The sequence below is a fragment of the Bos javanicus genome, chromosome 7 (assembly GCF_032452875.1).
Source record: "Bos javanicus breed banteng chromosome 7, ARS-OSU_banteng_1.0, whole genome shotgun sequence".
Taxonomy (NCBI): domain Eukaryota; kingdom Metazoa; phylum Chordata; class Mammalia; order Artiodactyla; family Bovidae; genus Bos; species Bos javanicus.
Genome location: NC_083874.1, coordinates 18,700,016 through 18,716,259, shown reverse-complemented (window position 1 = coordinate 18,716,259; position 16,244 = coordinate 18,700,016). Strand labels below are relative to the sequence as shown.

At 55.8% G+C, this 16,244-nt stretch overlaps 1 protein-coding gene across 11 annotated transcripts in view; it reads right to left on the bottom strand.

Annotated features, from left to right (window-relative positions):
* Window positions 1-297: 297 nt before the first annotated feature.
* Window positions 298-16,244, bottom strand: part of PTPRS (protein tyrosine phosphatase receptor type S) — a 110,854-nt gene continuing 94,907 nt past the window's right edge. For 4 of the 11 annotated variants that reach the window (XM_061422555.1, XM_061422565.1, XM_061422554.1 and 1 more), the window contains 18 exons: window positions 16,148-16,241; window positions 15,842-16,057; window positions 15,208-15,365; window positions 14,729-14,740; window positions 14,442-14,554; window positions 12,846-12,893; window positions 11,695-11,792; window positions 11,490-11,613; window positions 10,725-10,900; window positions 10,526-10,645; window positions 7,789-7,943; window positions 7,401-7,686; window positions 6,975-7,153; window positions 5,951-6,077; window positions 5,730-5,855; window positions 2,934-3,088; window positions 2,620-2,755; window positions 298-1,622 (listed from right to left, as the gene is read on the bottom strand). In XM_061422555.1, coding sequence (XP_061278539.1) covers window positions 1,554-1,622; window positions 2,620-2,755; window positions 2,934-3,088; window positions 5,730-5,855; window positions 5,951-6,077; window positions 6,975-7,153; window positions 7,401-7,686; window positions 7,789-7,943; window positions 10,526-10,645; window positions 10,725-10,900; window positions 11,490-11,613; window positions 11,695-11,792; window positions 12,846-12,893; window positions 14,442-14,554; window positions 14,729-14,740; window positions 15,208-15,365; window positions 15,842-16,057; window positions 16,148-16,241 — 2,392 coding nt within the window. In that variant the 3' untranslated portion in view covers window positions 298-1,553. The remainder of the gene's footprint in view (window positions 1,623-2,619; window positions 2,756-2,933; window positions 3,089-5,729; window positions 5,856-5,950; window positions 6,078-6,974; window positions 7,154-7,400; window positions 7,687-7,788; window positions 7,944-10,525; window positions 10,646-10,724; window positions 10,901-11,489; window positions 11,614-11,694; window positions 11,793-12,845; window positions 12,894-14,441; window positions 14,555-14,728; window positions 14,741-15,207; window positions 15,366-15,841; window positions 16,058-16,147; window positions 16,242-16,244) is intronic. The other 7 variants (XM_061422557.1, XM_061422560.1, XM_061422563.1 and 4 more) reach the window with 3 other exon arrangements.

Here is a 16,244-nt window from a genome sequence, read left to right as displayed (position 1 = left end):
GATGAGACGGACTGGGGTACGAATTCCAGCTCCACTTCAAACCTCTGTGTGACTTTTCGTTGGTGCCTGCCCCTCTCTGAACCTCATCTATAAATTGGGTAGATTCCCACTTCAGCCGGCTGGCCCATGGTAGATACTCAGAGAGGGTCACGATTATCAACAGGAATAACTATTATCAGTGGGGCAGCCCCTGCAGGGAGCTTGGATTCTGTGTTCAAGTTCTCCAGGCTCCCAGCTTCCCCAAGGAGACTGGATGGACAGGGGCTGGGGTGACAAAGACTCCACCAGCGGCCGGGGTCAGACGATCTTCCTTTAATACAAAGTCGATATATCTACATACACAGAGGTGGGAAAACCACCCCGCTGCTTCCGTTTGAATAAACAGTGTTGAAAGCAACAGCAGCTCTGCTCTTGTACAAAGAGAAAAACTCACTTGCTCAGGGGTGGGGGTGGGGCAGAACCCCATCCTTCTGCCCCAGAACGGCCCCATGGTCCCGGGGGGGTGGGGAGGGGCCCCTGATTGGGGCAGCTTATGGCCTCTTTCTCCCCCCGGAGAAGTGGGAACCTCCGACTGTGTTCAGTCCTTCTCCTCCAGGTGGGAGATGGCGAGGGGTGCTCGGGCTGCTGGGCGCGGGGGTCGCTGCGACCTCCTCCGTGGTAGAGCCCACCCTGTGGGCTCGACAACCGACGCTGGTGGGCCCGAGTTCCCCCACCGCCCCACCCTCACCCTCCTTGATGTGTCTTGAGAATTAAAAAAGAAAAAGCAAAAAATTAAAAAAAAAAAATCAGGAGGCAAAGGCCTTATTCTTGAGCGAGGCACACCTTTGGAGTAGGTAAAGGGAAAAAAAAAAAGCAAGCCAAGGGGCAGCCTGAGCCCGCGCAGGCCCATGAACACGACCGGCACGCAAGAACGTCTGTTACGGTGAAAAAAAACAGACTGTCTGTGAACAGAATAGGAATAAGCCAAGTTTTTCTTTTTAAATCCGTTGACTGTCAAATCGTTTTTGTTTCCCCCCCATTTGTTTCTTCTTTAAAAAAAAAAATGAAAAAAATACACTATTAAAAAAAACAAAAACAAAACGAAATGTCACCGGATACAGTTACACTGAGTTCTGAAAGAAAGCTGACTCCTGTCCCCACCCCACTCCCGCCCCCCCAGCCCGGCGACCCCCAGGCTGCGGGGCGGGAAGACTGCCTGGTAGGGAGGACAAGGGGCCGAGCTCCCAGCCCCCGCCCCCCTCTGGTTCTTGGGAACAGCCCCTGGATTGCTTGCCGCCCCCCTCCCCCCACCCCGTAACCTCTCCTTGTGGAATCTCCTTTTAGAAGGGAATGAGGAATGTGCCAAGTATTGAAGGCGGCGGCCCGGCCCAGGGAGGGGGCTGGGGCCGTGCAGGGGGGCTTGAGGGGCTGCATCGTCATCCCCGGAGACCCCTCGGCTGTGGAAACGCGGTTGCCGCCTCCTGCCCTGGCCGCCGGAGGGGGTCCAGGCCTCGGGGGGCCCACCCGGCACGGGAGGCGCAGGGGCCGGTGGAGTCGGGCCAGGCCAACCTGGCTTAGGTTGCATAGTGGTCAAAGCTGCCGAGATACTCCAGTGCGGCCTGGTAGCAGAACTGATATTCATCCTGTGTGGAGAGGGGGCGAGGGGTCAGGGCAGGGCCCCCGTCAGTGCCTCTGCAGACCCAGGGCTCCCCATCACACTGCAGAGCAGCTGCGCCCCTTGATCCTGCGCCTGTGCTGGGCTCTCCCCGTCCTCAGCTGGCCCGCAGGGTGCCACTTGGCCATCCCGGCCTCTTGTGACACTCCCCTGGGGGCTGGGAGGTTGCCACTCCAGCTCTGACTGCTTGGAGACAGGGGAGCTCATGGATGCATTTAACCTAGCTTCTGGATCTGGTGGTTTCTAAAAGCAGTGACCCCACTCTTTCCTAGGCTGGGCCCCCGCCCTCACACCCTCTTCTCATCCCTGGAGTATCTCTGTGAGAACAGAGGGGGCTCTTCCACCCACTTCTGGGTCTCAAGCCAGATGCGGAATGGACCCAGCAATGGGTGCAGACACAGACTGGCTCCCCCTCCACCGGCCGGGGCTCTGACTCTGGCTTAGAGTAGGGTCTGCTTATGAGGTGATCGAGAGCACAGGGAAGTACAGTGCTCCCAACCCAGTTGTTCCCTCCATGGACTCAGCTCTACTGCTGACCCTTCTGACGGCTGTGGATGAGACTGACTGGGGTACGAATCCCAGCTCCACTTCAAACCGCTGTGTGACTTGGAGACATGGTGTGGTCCAAGCAAAGGTGCCCACTGTCAACATGATGGTGGGACTCTGGGCCTGGCTTCAGGATCCATGACCCCTGCCAGGGTCCTGGCTGAGCTGGACCTCACTGAGACCCTGGGGACAGGAGAGGGGACCCATCTGTGTTCATTCCGAGTGACGCTTCTCAGCTCTGGCCTTCGGCTTACTCTTGGGTCAGCCCAAAGCAGGAGGGGCTGAGGACCTTTTACCCTTGACAACCCCAGGAGTGGGGGGTGGCTGTGCCCACTGCACAGAGGAGAGAACAGAGGCTGGTGGTGGCATCAGCGTGAGGCCGGGCTGCCCTCCCCTCCCCCGCAACTCCCCCTCCTCACCTCCATCTGCACCATGGCTGGCCTCTGGGTCCGCAGCATCTTCACTGTCTGGAAGATGTCCACCACACCCTCGTACCGCATCCGCTCCAGCACGATGCTGAGCGTGATGAAGACGCCCGTCCTGCCCACGCCGGCGCTGTCAGGGCGAGTGCGCAGGTGAGTTCAGGGGGTAGGCGTGTGGGGAGCCTGGCTCAGCTGACGAATTTCCATCCTGCCTGCTCTGAAGCCCCCTGCCCCAGGGATGGAAAGAGCCCCAGCGGGAGTGCCCAAGGCTGTGCTCGTAAAGACTCAGCTTCCCGCCACGGGCAGCTCACCTGCAGTGGACAGAGATGGGGCCATCCTGGCCAAACTGTTCCTTGGTCTTGTGCACTTGGCCGATGAAGTCAATGAAGCCCTCCCCCGACTTTGGCACGCCCTGCTCCGGCCAGTCCGTGAACTGGAACTGCCGGACAGTCCGGGACTGGCCGTCCTGGAACAGAGAGAGAGAGCGCCGGGTCCTGTTATCAAGGTCAGTGGCAGTCACCCTCGCCAACCACAAGCTGCACCAATGCCACTCTCCACCCTTCCTCACCCTCTGCCACCCACCCTCCTTGCCCCACACCATCTTTCGTTGAGATGCTCCGACTTCGTCTGTACCACCCAAGGCTCCTCACCATTTAACTTCATCCAGCAACACCATCTCACATGGCAATCGTTCACCCCCATCCCCCGACTGCTGCTCTCTGCACAGCTCCAAACCCATCCACCACGACCCAAGTGACACCAACACCATTGCTGTCTCTTATCCTCCATTCTGCACTGTCCCATGGTACACCCAACATCTGCCCTTCTTGACCCATTCTCCATCTCCCTGGCAACCTCCTCTCTCATCGTCTTAGAGTAAAAGAGCACTGTCCCCATACTGTCACCTCCCAACAGCACCACCTTCCACCATGGACATCATCTTCGGCCACTCACCAGCCCTATAATCTCCTATCCCTCACCACTCAAGGGCGCCATCTTCCACCAGCCACCATTGGAAATTCATCGTCTTCTACCTGTGTACTCAATACCTTTGCCTCCTAACTTTCATCATCCACTTACGGTAGTTCATAATCCTTGAACATCTGGTGATGCGTTCTCCATCTCCACCGCTCAACCATCTGTCTCTTCAGTCCTCATCCCCATGACACAACCATCCATCTGTACAATCTAAATCTCAACCAGTCACCTCTCCAATCCTCATCCCAAGCATTCAACCATCCGTCTCTCTAATCCTTATTCCCACCACTCAACCATCCATCTCTCTAATCCTTATCGCACCACTCAACCCCTTGGATCCTCATCCCCACCACTCAGCTATCCATTTCTCTAATCCTCAGCCCCAACAATCACCTTCCATCTCTCCTATCCTCATTCCCACCACTAAACCACTCATCACTCAACCCTCCATGTATCTAATCCTTATCCCTACCATTAAACACCCATCTCTCTAATCCTTATCGCCACTACTCAACCTCTTCGATCTTAATCCCCAATACTCAACCATCCATTTCTCCAGTCTTCATCCCCAAAACTCAACCTTCCATCTATCCAGTACTCATCTCCACTACTCAACCATCTATCTGTCCATTCATCACCACCACTCATCTATCCATCTGTCCAATCCTCATCCCCAGCAGTAAACCACTCATCTCTCCAATCCTCAACCCACCACTCAACCATCTATCTGTCTAATCCTTACTCCCACCACTGAACCTCTTGGATCCTCATATCCACCATTCAACTGTCCATCTCTGTAACCCTCATCCCCACCACTCAACCACCTATCTTGCCAATACTCGTTTCCCACTACCAAGCCGTGCGGTCCATCATCATGGCTCTCTTCTGCCTTTCATTTATCATGACCCAACGGCACCACTTTCCACAATTCATTCTTAGCAATCCACCCTTCTTCCCCTCTAAGCACCATTAGACATTCCACTGTGAGGACCACTGACGCTCCCCGCCCGCCCTCCCTCACCACTTACCTCCCCCCTCACAGTCTCTGCATTAAACGCTGCAGCCCAGCGATGCCACGTGATTTTGATGGTCACCGTCCTCCACCACCTAACGCTTTCTCCGATCCCGCCTTCCTCTCTCTCGGACCATCAACAGGACTGTCTATCACTGAACGTTCATCATTCCTTTTACTCTTCAAATCGTTTCCTCTTCATTTTATTCCATCTGCCACTGGCCAAACACCTGCCCTTTCCAATCTCACCTTTCTCCATCCACCGCTGGTAACCCATCACCAAGCCATGGTTCCGCGCTCTACTGGCATTCTCCATCCGCTTCTATCTGGACATTCTAGTCTCCAATCCCACCTCCTCTCATCTAAGACCATCCTGTTTACCACCCTCCTCTATCACCCAGCAGTGATGTTCACTGAGTCTCCAATCCCCTGTTCAGCCCACCCAGTGGTGCCATCCTGAACTACCCAAGCACGGTGACCAGCAGTGCTTTGCCCACCAGGGTTCACTGTCCAGTGGTAACATCTGGACTGACATTCCCATGCCCCATCATTCTACCCATGGATTCTCCAATTCTGGCACTAACTTCTATCCTCTGTCACCTAACAGTCTTCATCGGACCCCATCTAACACCTGCCCTCTCCCATCACCACGTGCCTCCGCTGGGTCTTCTCCAGCCAACACCATCTATTCTCTCCATTCTCCTCTCTCTCCATACAATGGTTCCAATTCCTAGCACCTGCCCCCCACCCCCCACTGTCTACCACTCTTTTCCCATCTACAGCGGCCACTACTTGACACCATCAACCCATCACCTTTCCCCCAGCCTTCGTTCAGCCCTCTAATGCTGCCCTCCATGGTTGCTGCTTCCCAGCTAAGGCCCCACTTACTCCCTTTTACATGATCGCCTTGGACTATGTCCCCCGGTGAACAGTGTGACATGTGCTCTGATGGGGACACCACGGGGTCATGGTCCTCTCTCCCACCTACTTGGTGGTGGGAGTGACTGTCCAGCTGGCCCACTCACTCCTGGGCGTTTGCTTCCACTCCCCAACCAGGAAAGCCCTCTCCAGACCAGGGGAATGGTGAGCTGCCTGGAGGGTCTGTCCCTGTACTTACCCGGGCGTCTGTGACCTTGAACTCCCGCAGGATGTACTGAGGCATGTTGTATTCCGCCATAGGATCCACCACGAAGTACTGGTAGCGGGCGGAGCGCTCGGCCGGCCAGTACTGGTGACACTTCTCCTGTCGGGGAGGCGGGTGCTGTGGTCAGCCCCGCCCCCACCCCACCTCCACGGCCCCTCCCTGCCCTGCCCCGCCCTGTATGGTCCCTGGCTCACCCGGCCCATCTCCCTCAGCTTGGTCAGCATCACCACGATGGTCGAGTTGTTCTCCCAGAGCATGCGCCAGAAGTCTTCTGTGGTTTCCGCCAGCGGGCCCTGTGTGGCAATGTAGGCCTTCTGCTGCCTGTGAGCGGGGAGGTGAGGCGGTGGCAGTGGTGAGTCTAGGGCCCCAGGGAGGCCCAGGCCCAAGCATCATCTCCCTCCCGATCTGGTTCAACCCCCAAAGAATCCTGTTCTGCACCTGGAGAGACCACCAGCCTTGGACTCACTCCAACTTCGAGAGGAAGCTGTGGGACTGTCTGCAGGCATCTCTGCTTTCATTCTCCGCCCCCTCCAGGGGCATTAAGTTAATATCTATTGTCTGCTCAGGCCAGGCTCCCCTCTAGGGCTACATATAGCTGCCCATTCCCAGAACACCCTCCTTTGAGAAGCCCTGAGCAATCTTGGCACTACTGACGCTCGGGACTGGATGATTGTGATGGGCCGCTGTTCTGTACCCAGTGGGGTGTCCAGCAGCATCCCTGGCCTCTGCCCACTAGAAAGTGTTAGTGCTCAGTCGTGTCTCTTTGTGACCCCATGCACTGTAGCCCACCAGGCTCCTCTGTTCATGGGGATTCCTCAGACAGGAATACTGGAGTGGACTGCCGTCTCCTCCTCCAGGGGATCTTCTTGATCCAAGGACTGACCCTGAGTCTTCTGCACTGCAGGCAGATTCGTTACCATCTGAGCCACCGGGGAAGCCCTATGCCAGTGGTAACCCTCCTCTCTCTAGTCCCATTTTAACCATCAAAAACATCCCCAGATGCTATCAAGTTTCCCCTGGGGGGCAGAACTGCCCAGATCGATGCTTTTCTCTGAGAAAGATGGACAGATGTGATCATGTTCCAGCCAGCAGCCATCGGTTAAATGCATATCTAAAGAGTCTCTCCACCTCAGCTGTGACTGCATGGGGCTGGCAGGGTCTCTCGAGCTCTCTCCCATGCAGGACCGGAGCCCCGGTAGCGGCCAGGGCCAGGTTTACCTGTAACCATCAATGAAGCTGGCGTTAATGTAGTCGGAGCCCTCCACGCCCCGGATGGGTTGTAGGCAGACCCGGGTGCTCTCGTAGGGCATGATGTTAACCAGGCGGTTCTTGAACTTGTTACAAGGCAGATTGGCACTGATGAAGCGGGATGTGTGGGCTTTGGAGTTGGCCAGCCGCTGTGGAGACGAGGGGATGACATCAGGACAGCCTCCATCTGGGGACCCAATTTCCCTGGGTGGGGGGCAGGCTGTGTGTTCTCAGCCAGAGGGCTAGCAGGGCCATGGCGGGCAGGGCAACACCAGCCCTTCTACCCTCTTGTCCCCTTAATGGGGGCGGGGGTGGAGAGAAAGAACTCCGGTCTCCTGCTTAGCCCCCTCTCCCCGACCCAAGCACAGCATCCTCTACTCGTTCCTCCCCACCCACCTTGAACTCGAGTTCCATGCCAGTGACGTGCTCGCCTGGCTCCACCTGCGTCAGCTTCTGGATGTAGGCGTAGAGGCTGCGGGCAGGCACCTCCGTATTGCCGCAGCCCACGGCCTCCAGCAGGGCCTCGTGGATGAAGCTGTACTGGTCCTCCGTCTGCACCATGTAGTTGCGCTGGGACCGCATGAGCGTCACGTGGCCGTACACGTCCACCGTCTTCTCCGGCTTGATCCGCTCCAGCATGGCATCAATGACGATAAAGCAGCCTGTGCGGCCCACACCCGCACTGTGGAGACGGAGGGGGCCGTCAGGGGGCACCCGAGGGCCAGGGCAGAATGGGGGACAGGGTGCAGAGGGAGCCGGGAGTGAAGGGGCGGGGGCCGGGTACCTGCAGTGGACCACGATGGGGCCCGCGTCCGGCGGGTTGCAAGTCTTGACTCTCCGCAGGAAAGCCAGGAACGGCGTCGGGTACTCAGGCACCCCGTGGTCCGGCCATGCCGTGAACTGGAACTGCCGGACCTCCCGTTTCTCGCTGGAGCCACTCTAGGGGTTCCGGGGACACTGTTGGTCAATGCAGCCCACCACCCACGTGCCAGGCCCAAGTTCACGCCTCAGACCACCATGTCCCTGATTTGGGTGCCCAGCTGCTCCAGGGTGTGGGGGTGTCTCCACTGCAGAGTGTCCCCAGCATCTTCGTGCACTGCTCCCCATTTCTCCCTAAACCTGCTCCCCCATCTCAGCTGATGGTGGTGCTGTCCTTCCACGCACTCTGGCCAAAATGTAGGCGGAGTCGCTCTTGACTCCCTTCCCCTACCTGTCCACATGCAGCATCAGTCAGCACAGCTTTCAAAGTCTTTCCCAAGCCCGCCCACTTCTCACTCACCCCCTCCATGGTGATCACCTTAGTCCAGCTCACCGTCATCCATCCAGACCAGAGCAGTCACCTGTTCCCCCTGGGTGTCCCCACAATCTATTCCCTCCACAGCAGCCAGAGGGCGCTGGTGAGCACCCTAGTTATGTCCCCCGGCTCCTCTGCCCACAGCCCTCCCTGGGCTAAAAGCCAGAGTTGCCCCTGCCCCTACAACCCACAAGGTTCTGCACCTCCTCCCATCCCCTCCCTGCCCTCACCTCCTCCCACTCTCTGCTCCAGCCACAGGACTCCTCACTATTCCCAAAACACGCAGGGCCTTTGCCAGGAATGCCACCCCCAGATCTCTGCAAAACTCCTTTCCTCACCAACTCCAGGTCTTCCACTACATACTCTAATGTGTAAGATTCCTGGGTTTTTTTTCATATTTGTTGTCCACTAGACTGTAAGCCCCACAAGAGTGGTATTTGACACACAAGTGTCTGCTTAATGTGTGAATCAACTGAAAACCCTTACTCTTGTCTTTTTACTCAGGTTTCTGGCACCTGTGCCAGGCACAGGCTCTATGAAAGGGCACGTAGCTGGCTGCCAGGGAAACACAGTGGTGCCAGAGCACCTCTCTCTCCCTACATGACAATAAAAAGTGTCCCCAGTCTTCCAAGGCACTAGAAATGAGAATACACAAATGGCACCCTAATGAAACTTACAAGCCTTTGCATAGCAAAGGAAACCATAAACACAACGAGAAGACAGCCCACAGCACGGGAGAACATATGTGCCAACCATGCAACCAAGGGGCTTAATCTCCAAAACAGATAAAGAACTCATTCAGCTCAACAAAAAGCCAACAACCTAATTGAATAATGGTCAGAAGATGTAGACATTTCTCCAAAGAAATACATCAAAACTCTACAAATTCCAAGGGATGGAGAGGATGCAGAGAAAAGGGAACCCTCCAACACTGGCGGTAGGAATATTAATTGGTACAGCCACCACGGAGAACAGGAGAGGTTCTTCAAAAAACTAAAAATAGACCTACGTATGATCCAACAATCCCACTCCTCGCCATGTATCTGGCAACAAAAGTCCAATAAGATACAGGCACCCCTATGTCCATAGCAGCACTGTTTACAACTGCCAGGACACAGAGACAATCTAAATGTCTGCTGACAGATGAATGGATGAAGACGTGGCACTTAAGTACAATGTACTACTCAGCCACAGGGATGAATGATCTAGTGCTGTTTGAAGCAATACGGACAGGCCTAGAGATTATCATACTAAATGAAAAAAGTCAAAGACGCATACGATAAATACCATGGTATCACATGATAAAAAGTCAAAGTATCATATGATAACACATATATCACATGTGCTATCACATATAACACTTAACATATGGTAATATATGCAGAATCTAACATACAGCACAAATGAACTTATCTATGAAACAGAGACTCATGGATACAGAAACCAGACTTGTTGCCAAGGGGGAGGGGGTCGAGGCAGGGCTGGAGCGGGAGACAGGGGTCAGCAGACGGAAGCTATTATATATACAGAATGGATAAACATCAGGGTCCTACTCTACAGCACAGGGAACTACATTCAATATCCTGTGATAAACTATGATGGAAAAGAATATCAAAAAAATTGTGTATACATATAACTGAATCACTTTACTGTACAGCAGAAGTTAATATTGTGAATCAACTATACGTCAATAAAAATAAAAATATTCAAAGTGCCCCCAGACATTGCCAAATGTCCTCTGAATGGCAAAATGCTGCAACCGAGAATCACTGAGTGAGACACATGGAATCATGTGATGGACAGCAGTCATCAGTTAAATACATAGATGAAGATTCCCTCTACCTCAGCCCCAACTGCCCGCTCTGTCCTCCATCTAAGGCTGGACGCCCCCCTACTGCATGGCCAAGACCCTGCCATAAACCCAGGCTGGGTGAGGGAAGGGGTCAAGACTGATCTTGGGCTGGGGGCTGGTGACTGCCGGTGAGGGGAGGAGAGGTTCATTGCTAAGCTGGATTCTGCTGGTTTGTCCTGCTGTGGCTGCAGACAAGAGCCGTTCCCCTGAGGCTCAGTGTCCCCATCCGTAAAGTGACCGCTTGAGAATGCACCCAGCCTGGGTCAATGTGGTTTCTCTTCCGTCCAATGGGGAGTTCCCAGGGCAGAAGCTCATCTCCCTTCTCCACCCACCATCGCCCCCTCCCACAGCCCCCCAGTCCCATCCGGGCCCTACCTTGTGCAGGGAGAACGTCCTCACGCAGAACGTGGCCAGCTCGATGGTGTCCAGCAGCGTGACCTGGATGAAGCCGTAGGTCTCTGTGCCCCTGTTGGGCCAGTACTGGTCGCATTTGATCTGCACCAGGTGAGAGAACACAGGTGAGCATGGGCTGGGGCCGGCGCAGGGCCTGGGGGCCGCAGGGCCCAGGCCTCACCCGTGATTTCTCCTCTAGCCGCGTCATCATAACAATGGTGGCCGAGCGCTGCTCCCACACCATGCGCCAGAAGTCACCGAAGGTCTCCGGCAGTGGCCCCTGCGTGGCGATGTATGCGTTCTGCCGCCGGTAGCCGTCCACGTAGTTGGCATTGATGTAATCGCTGCCCACGATGCCTAGGCCGGGGGTGGCGGAGAAACTAGAGATCAGTGGGGGTGCTCTATCCTTCTAGGCTGGCTCCACCTGGTCCACCGCTTAAAGGAAGCCCTCCGAGACTGCCCCAGTCTATCCCCAAGGAAATCGTGGCGCATATACTCCACGCTTTCTCTGCCTCAACATTACTGCCATTTGGAGATAAGACTGTTCTATGTCGGGAGCAGTCCTTTGCATCGCAAGGTACTGAGCAGCATCCCTGGCCTCCACCCTCAAGATGCCAACAACACCCCACCCCAAGCTGTGACAACAAAAATGTCCCCAGACATTGCCAAATGTCCTCTGTGGCGAAGCTGCCCTGATAAGAGCTACAGATGTAAAGAATGGATAGAAATCTGTAGTGGACAGCAGCCACCAGTTAAATACAGATCCTAAACTTCTCAATGGCTTCTGGGTAGGGCTGGACCAGGCCTCAGTTTCCCTACCTATCTCCTAGCTAGTCCACTCTGGCCTGGCCCCCCTGGCCAAGCAGAGACATGGGGTCTACGTGTTCTCCATGGAATGAGGACAGGCCAAGGTTGCTGGGGAGGAGCCTGGGACCCCGCACGCTACCTTCGATGGGCTGAAGGATTACTCGGGAGTGGTCGTAGGCGATGACGTTGGCATAGCGGTTCTTGGGCTTGTTCACTTCCAGGTTGGAGTGCTCCCACGTGAACTGCTGGCCCGGGTCAATGGACTATGAGAAGCAGGACGTGGGAGATGTTAGGGTAGGCATCTGTGGGCCCCAGGAGGGTGGGAGGTGGGGGGGCTGGCTCACCTCATACTCCTGGGACAGCTTGAGGCTGTCGTTGGCCTTGAGTCGTTCCGTGTGCTCCGCCATGTCCCCGATGGGGATGGGCGGGTGGCTGAGCATGCCTGCAGGGAGAGCAGACCCGCCCATGTGGCCAGTCACTCGGGGGGGCCAGGCCGGGGAGGGGAGGGGACTGGGGGTGCTCTACGGAGTGAGTCTGCGATGGACGAGCTGCGGGTTAGAGGGGGTGGCGGGGAACAGGAAGGTTTGGGGTGGGCCCCATGGGGGCGAGGAACCCAGGCCTGGAGGGAGCACTAGGTGGAGTCTCCCCCACCCTCCCCAGGCCCCCCCGACAACCAGCTGGGGAGGCAGGTGCTGGGGGAGGGTTGCCCCGCAGGACTTTAAGCTCCTAGTGCCTCGTGGCAAGAAGCAGGCAAGTGACACAGAGATGAAGAAGCAGATGTGGCTGGCTGAACCTTCTGGAATATCGTCCCCCTGGTGAGGGCGGGAGGCCCACACCCCGTCTGCCCCCTTGGGGGTCGGAGGGACCAAAAAGTCCTCTGCCAGGTGGAGCTGAGGGGCTGGGGAGTAGATGCACGGGGTATGTGTTTGTGGGATGATGGGGTGGGTGTGGGTGCTTCTTCCCCATCTTCAGGCCTGCCAGACTCCTCTCTCCTGGGGGCCCAGCGGCCACGCATGCACACACACACACACACACACACACACACTCAGCAGCTACCGGGAGGGAAACTGACAGCTGTGCGCCAGCACCCAAGCACCGGTGTTAAACCTATAGGGACTTGCCAAGTTGACTACTGAAGAGCTGTTTGTCCCGAGTCCCTGGGTGCTGCCCCAGGGCCCACGTCTAAGAGGGCTGAGGCTGGTGTCTATTTGACTGGTGGGTCCCCCTGCCTCTCGAATGTATTTTGACACACACCTGTGCCCTACATCCCTGCTCCCAGCCCCGCCGTTCCCTCTCCTCCTGCCTCTCTCTCTCTCTCACATACACACGCAGTCACAACCTGCCACCTTAGAGCCCAGGGGACCAGACCCCTGCCCCCTTCGAGAAGCCAGCGCAGGAGAGGTGGGCGGAGAGAGAGGAAGCCGGATGGAGAAACCAAGGATGAAAACAAACAGGAGCGAAAGGAAGCCAAGAACAGAGAGACACCGGAACTAACTTTCAAAGTGAAACCCCGGCTCCCTGAGGGGGCTGCTGAGGCCTGAATCTGCAGAAACAGCAAACAATAAATAAATGAAAACACGCGGGGGAGGCGGCCCACCTCCCCCCATCCCTCGCCGGGTGCGCGCACAGCGGTCGACGGACAGATAGATGCAAAGGGCGGAGCAACTTCAACGAGTGAGGGACACACGGCCGCCCCAATCAGAGAACCCATGGCAGCGGCTGGGCATCGCCTCAACTGGACACTGGCGAGTCCTGATTTTCAGCCATGACTTTGGCAAGATCTCAAAGCTTTTAGGTTCTTCTATCAACCTGTCATCCCCGCATCCGGCCACCCCCGACCAACCTGGCCTTGGGTCCCTTGTTGGGGGTCAGCAGAGGGGATTTTAGAGGAGAAGCGGGATGGTGAAGGAGAAACTTGGGGGCAGGAGAAGAACATATGGGCCCATGCCATGAGCTGTAAGGACAGAGGCCATCAGTTGAACACACACATTTAAAATTCTCATCTGGATGGAAACAGAATTGACATAAGCTAGTCCAGAGACAGAAGAGAGAAGAAGAGACTACAAGGGATGCCATGCGACTTTTCATGATCGCCTGTGGAGGGCTGCAGCCATCAGGTAAATATAAATGATCAAAACCCTCATTTGGAGAAATGTGGGACTAACGTGACACAGTCCAGAAATAGGAGAGAGAAAGAAATGTTAGGAGAAGCGTGCAAGACGATACACGAGCCGGTCAAAGCCCCCGTGCTCTCTTCTCATGGAGGACTGCAGCCATCAGTTAAATGTTTAAAAATCTCCATTTGATTGGAAACAAAAGTTAACAGGAAGCAGTTCAGAGACAGAGAGTGAAGATCAGGGTGTAGGTAGAGAACAGCAGATGTCGCCATGCGATGAGCTCATAAGGAGAGAACAGCAGCCCTCAGTTAAACTGCAAATCCCTTAATTTGGTTAGAAGCAGCTGGCATGAGCCCATTGAGGAGGAGGAGGGGGGGGGGCATGAAGGGGGCATTGCACATGAAGACGATCAAGGGCAGGGTCCTGATTCAGTTCTCCCACCACGTGTGGCAGGGGACTCAGCAGAATCCTCTTTCATCTACGGGGGACTATAATGAAACTGGGAGAGCATGACCATATGTGACCACAAAAGCGGGGAGAGAGAGTGTGTGGTGGAAGTGGAATTTTTGCTCCTTGCTAGGGGCGCTTCCCCGGGGAGGGTGGAAAAAACCCAAACACCCACCACTGAGTGGCCTTAAGACTAGAGGTGTGAACAGAAGCAGAGCTTTTTCTGCCAGAAGGAATTGAGGACTCAGAAAATGTTTGCTTCTGTCTTTGAAGATGTCCTTTAAGCTCCTGGAGAAGACAGCAGCCACCAGTTGAATGCAGCTTCTCAAAAATCTCCCTAGATTGTAAGCACCATCAACCCCAGGACACCCCCAAGCCCAGAGCCTCGTAGGAATCGGGACTGAAGAACTGCATCAGGCACAGTTCAGTGGGGGCTGGCAAGGATCCACCAAGGGGGCCGCTTCATCTCCCACTGTGCTGCCTCCCTCCCATCAGTGCGGTTCCCGGCGCCCGGGATAAGCACATACCTGGCGTCTGGAAGTTAATGCGTCTCATTTCCACGGGGTCCTTGGGGTGATGGGGGGCGAGGTCGGCGTTGTTCAGTAGGCATTTAGTGCGGGGCTCAGAGTCCTTTCGTTTGCTTTGTGCGAGCAAACAGACAGAGACGTGTGACCCAGCTGTACGTGACTCGGGTTCTCACAACCAAGCACAGACACGTCCAACGGTTGGAACAACTAGGTTCCCGCTCATCCCGTGGGCGAGGTGCCACCCCAACCCCTGTCCTCAGCCTCCAGAGGGCAGGACCAGTTCTTACCTATCAGGCTTGCTGCTCCCGAAAGCAGACACAGGTGAGAAGGAGGGAAAGAAGACAGGTGAGGGCAGGCTGGCCATCAAGAGCCTGTTCTATGACTGTGGATGGCTTTCTTTCCCCCTCTGAACCTTGGTCTCCAGAAATTGGGGCTAATCCTTTCCAACTTGGGTCTCAGCCTTCTAAGCTGGGACATGTCCCACGTGACTTTGTTTAACAGGACAAAGGGAGTGCCCCCCCGCCAATCTTGCACGGGACTTAACAGGAGTCAATCCACTGACCAGGTTGGAATGCCAGCCCTGCCATTTCCCAGGCTGTGTGACTTTGATCAAGTGGCTTAACCTCTCTGAGCCCTGTTTTCCCTGTCTGGACCACAGATGGCTTCTGTGATCATTCTCAGAGACAACCTTTCCCTGGATCTTTCCAAACCTCCCACCCTTAGGAAGGCCTCCCTCCTGTCAAGTGGGGACACGCAAGGTGCTCACTTCTTGTAGAGCAAGATGGCAATCACTATGCAGATAATGAAGACCACAGCCAGCACGGGCCCGATCACCCAGATGAGCCCCTCCTCGCCGTCCACGATGGGCTGTGGGTCTGGGTTGTCCAGCTGGAAGGGGTCTGAGAAGGGGCTGGCCGCAAATGTCTACAGAAATGGGGTGGGGGAGACTTCCATCAGTGCCCACCGCCCTCACGGTGGCCAAATGGATCTTCCTCAAACACAAATCTGTGTCCATCCCCTACTCTAAACCCTCCTATGGCTTCCAAGAACACTGACCACAGTGGTCTGGCCCTGACCAATCTTCACTCTTCCCCTCCTCCACTCTGTTTCAGACACTCTTAGGTCCTCTTTTTCTTCTTGCACCCCAGACCTTTGCACGTGCAAACTCCGGGATGCCTTTTCTTTACTGAACTCCCATACATCCATCAAAGCCCTCGTTCCAAAGTCCTTTCCTCTAAAAATCCTCCTGCTTGGGATTTCCTCAACCTCAAATCCTCCCCTCTGCTCAGCTCTGACCTCAGGGAGCTGGGAGGATCTGCGTCTGGCTCTGAGGCCAGGGCTCTGGGGACTGAGGCCGCTCCGGGCACTCTGGATGTTGGCAGACTCCATTCGGGACTTACGGGCTCACTCTTCTGCAGCACAGCAAGCACAAAGAGGACATATCGGTGGCCGGGCTCCAGGCCCCTGTTGTCAAAGCCTCCGTACTGCTTCTGGTCCCCAGGATGGAAGGTGTGTGGCAGCACTGAGAAGCGAGCCGCGATGTAGGGCCGGGGGACCTCCAGCTGACGCGAGTGCCTCAGGCTGCGCCTCTGCAGCCGTGCGATGTCCTGGATCAGCTGTGGGAACAGAGATGCGGGCTGCTCAGAACCCAGCTGGGAGCCACTGGGGTCCTGAAAGCTGGCACGTGTCTGGGCCCAGCCCCTTACCTCCTCCAGGTCCATATCCTCTGGGCTGCCCAGTGGGGTCAGGAACTGACCACCACGAGATTTGCGCAGTGGCACCATCACAATGAAGTAGTTCCTG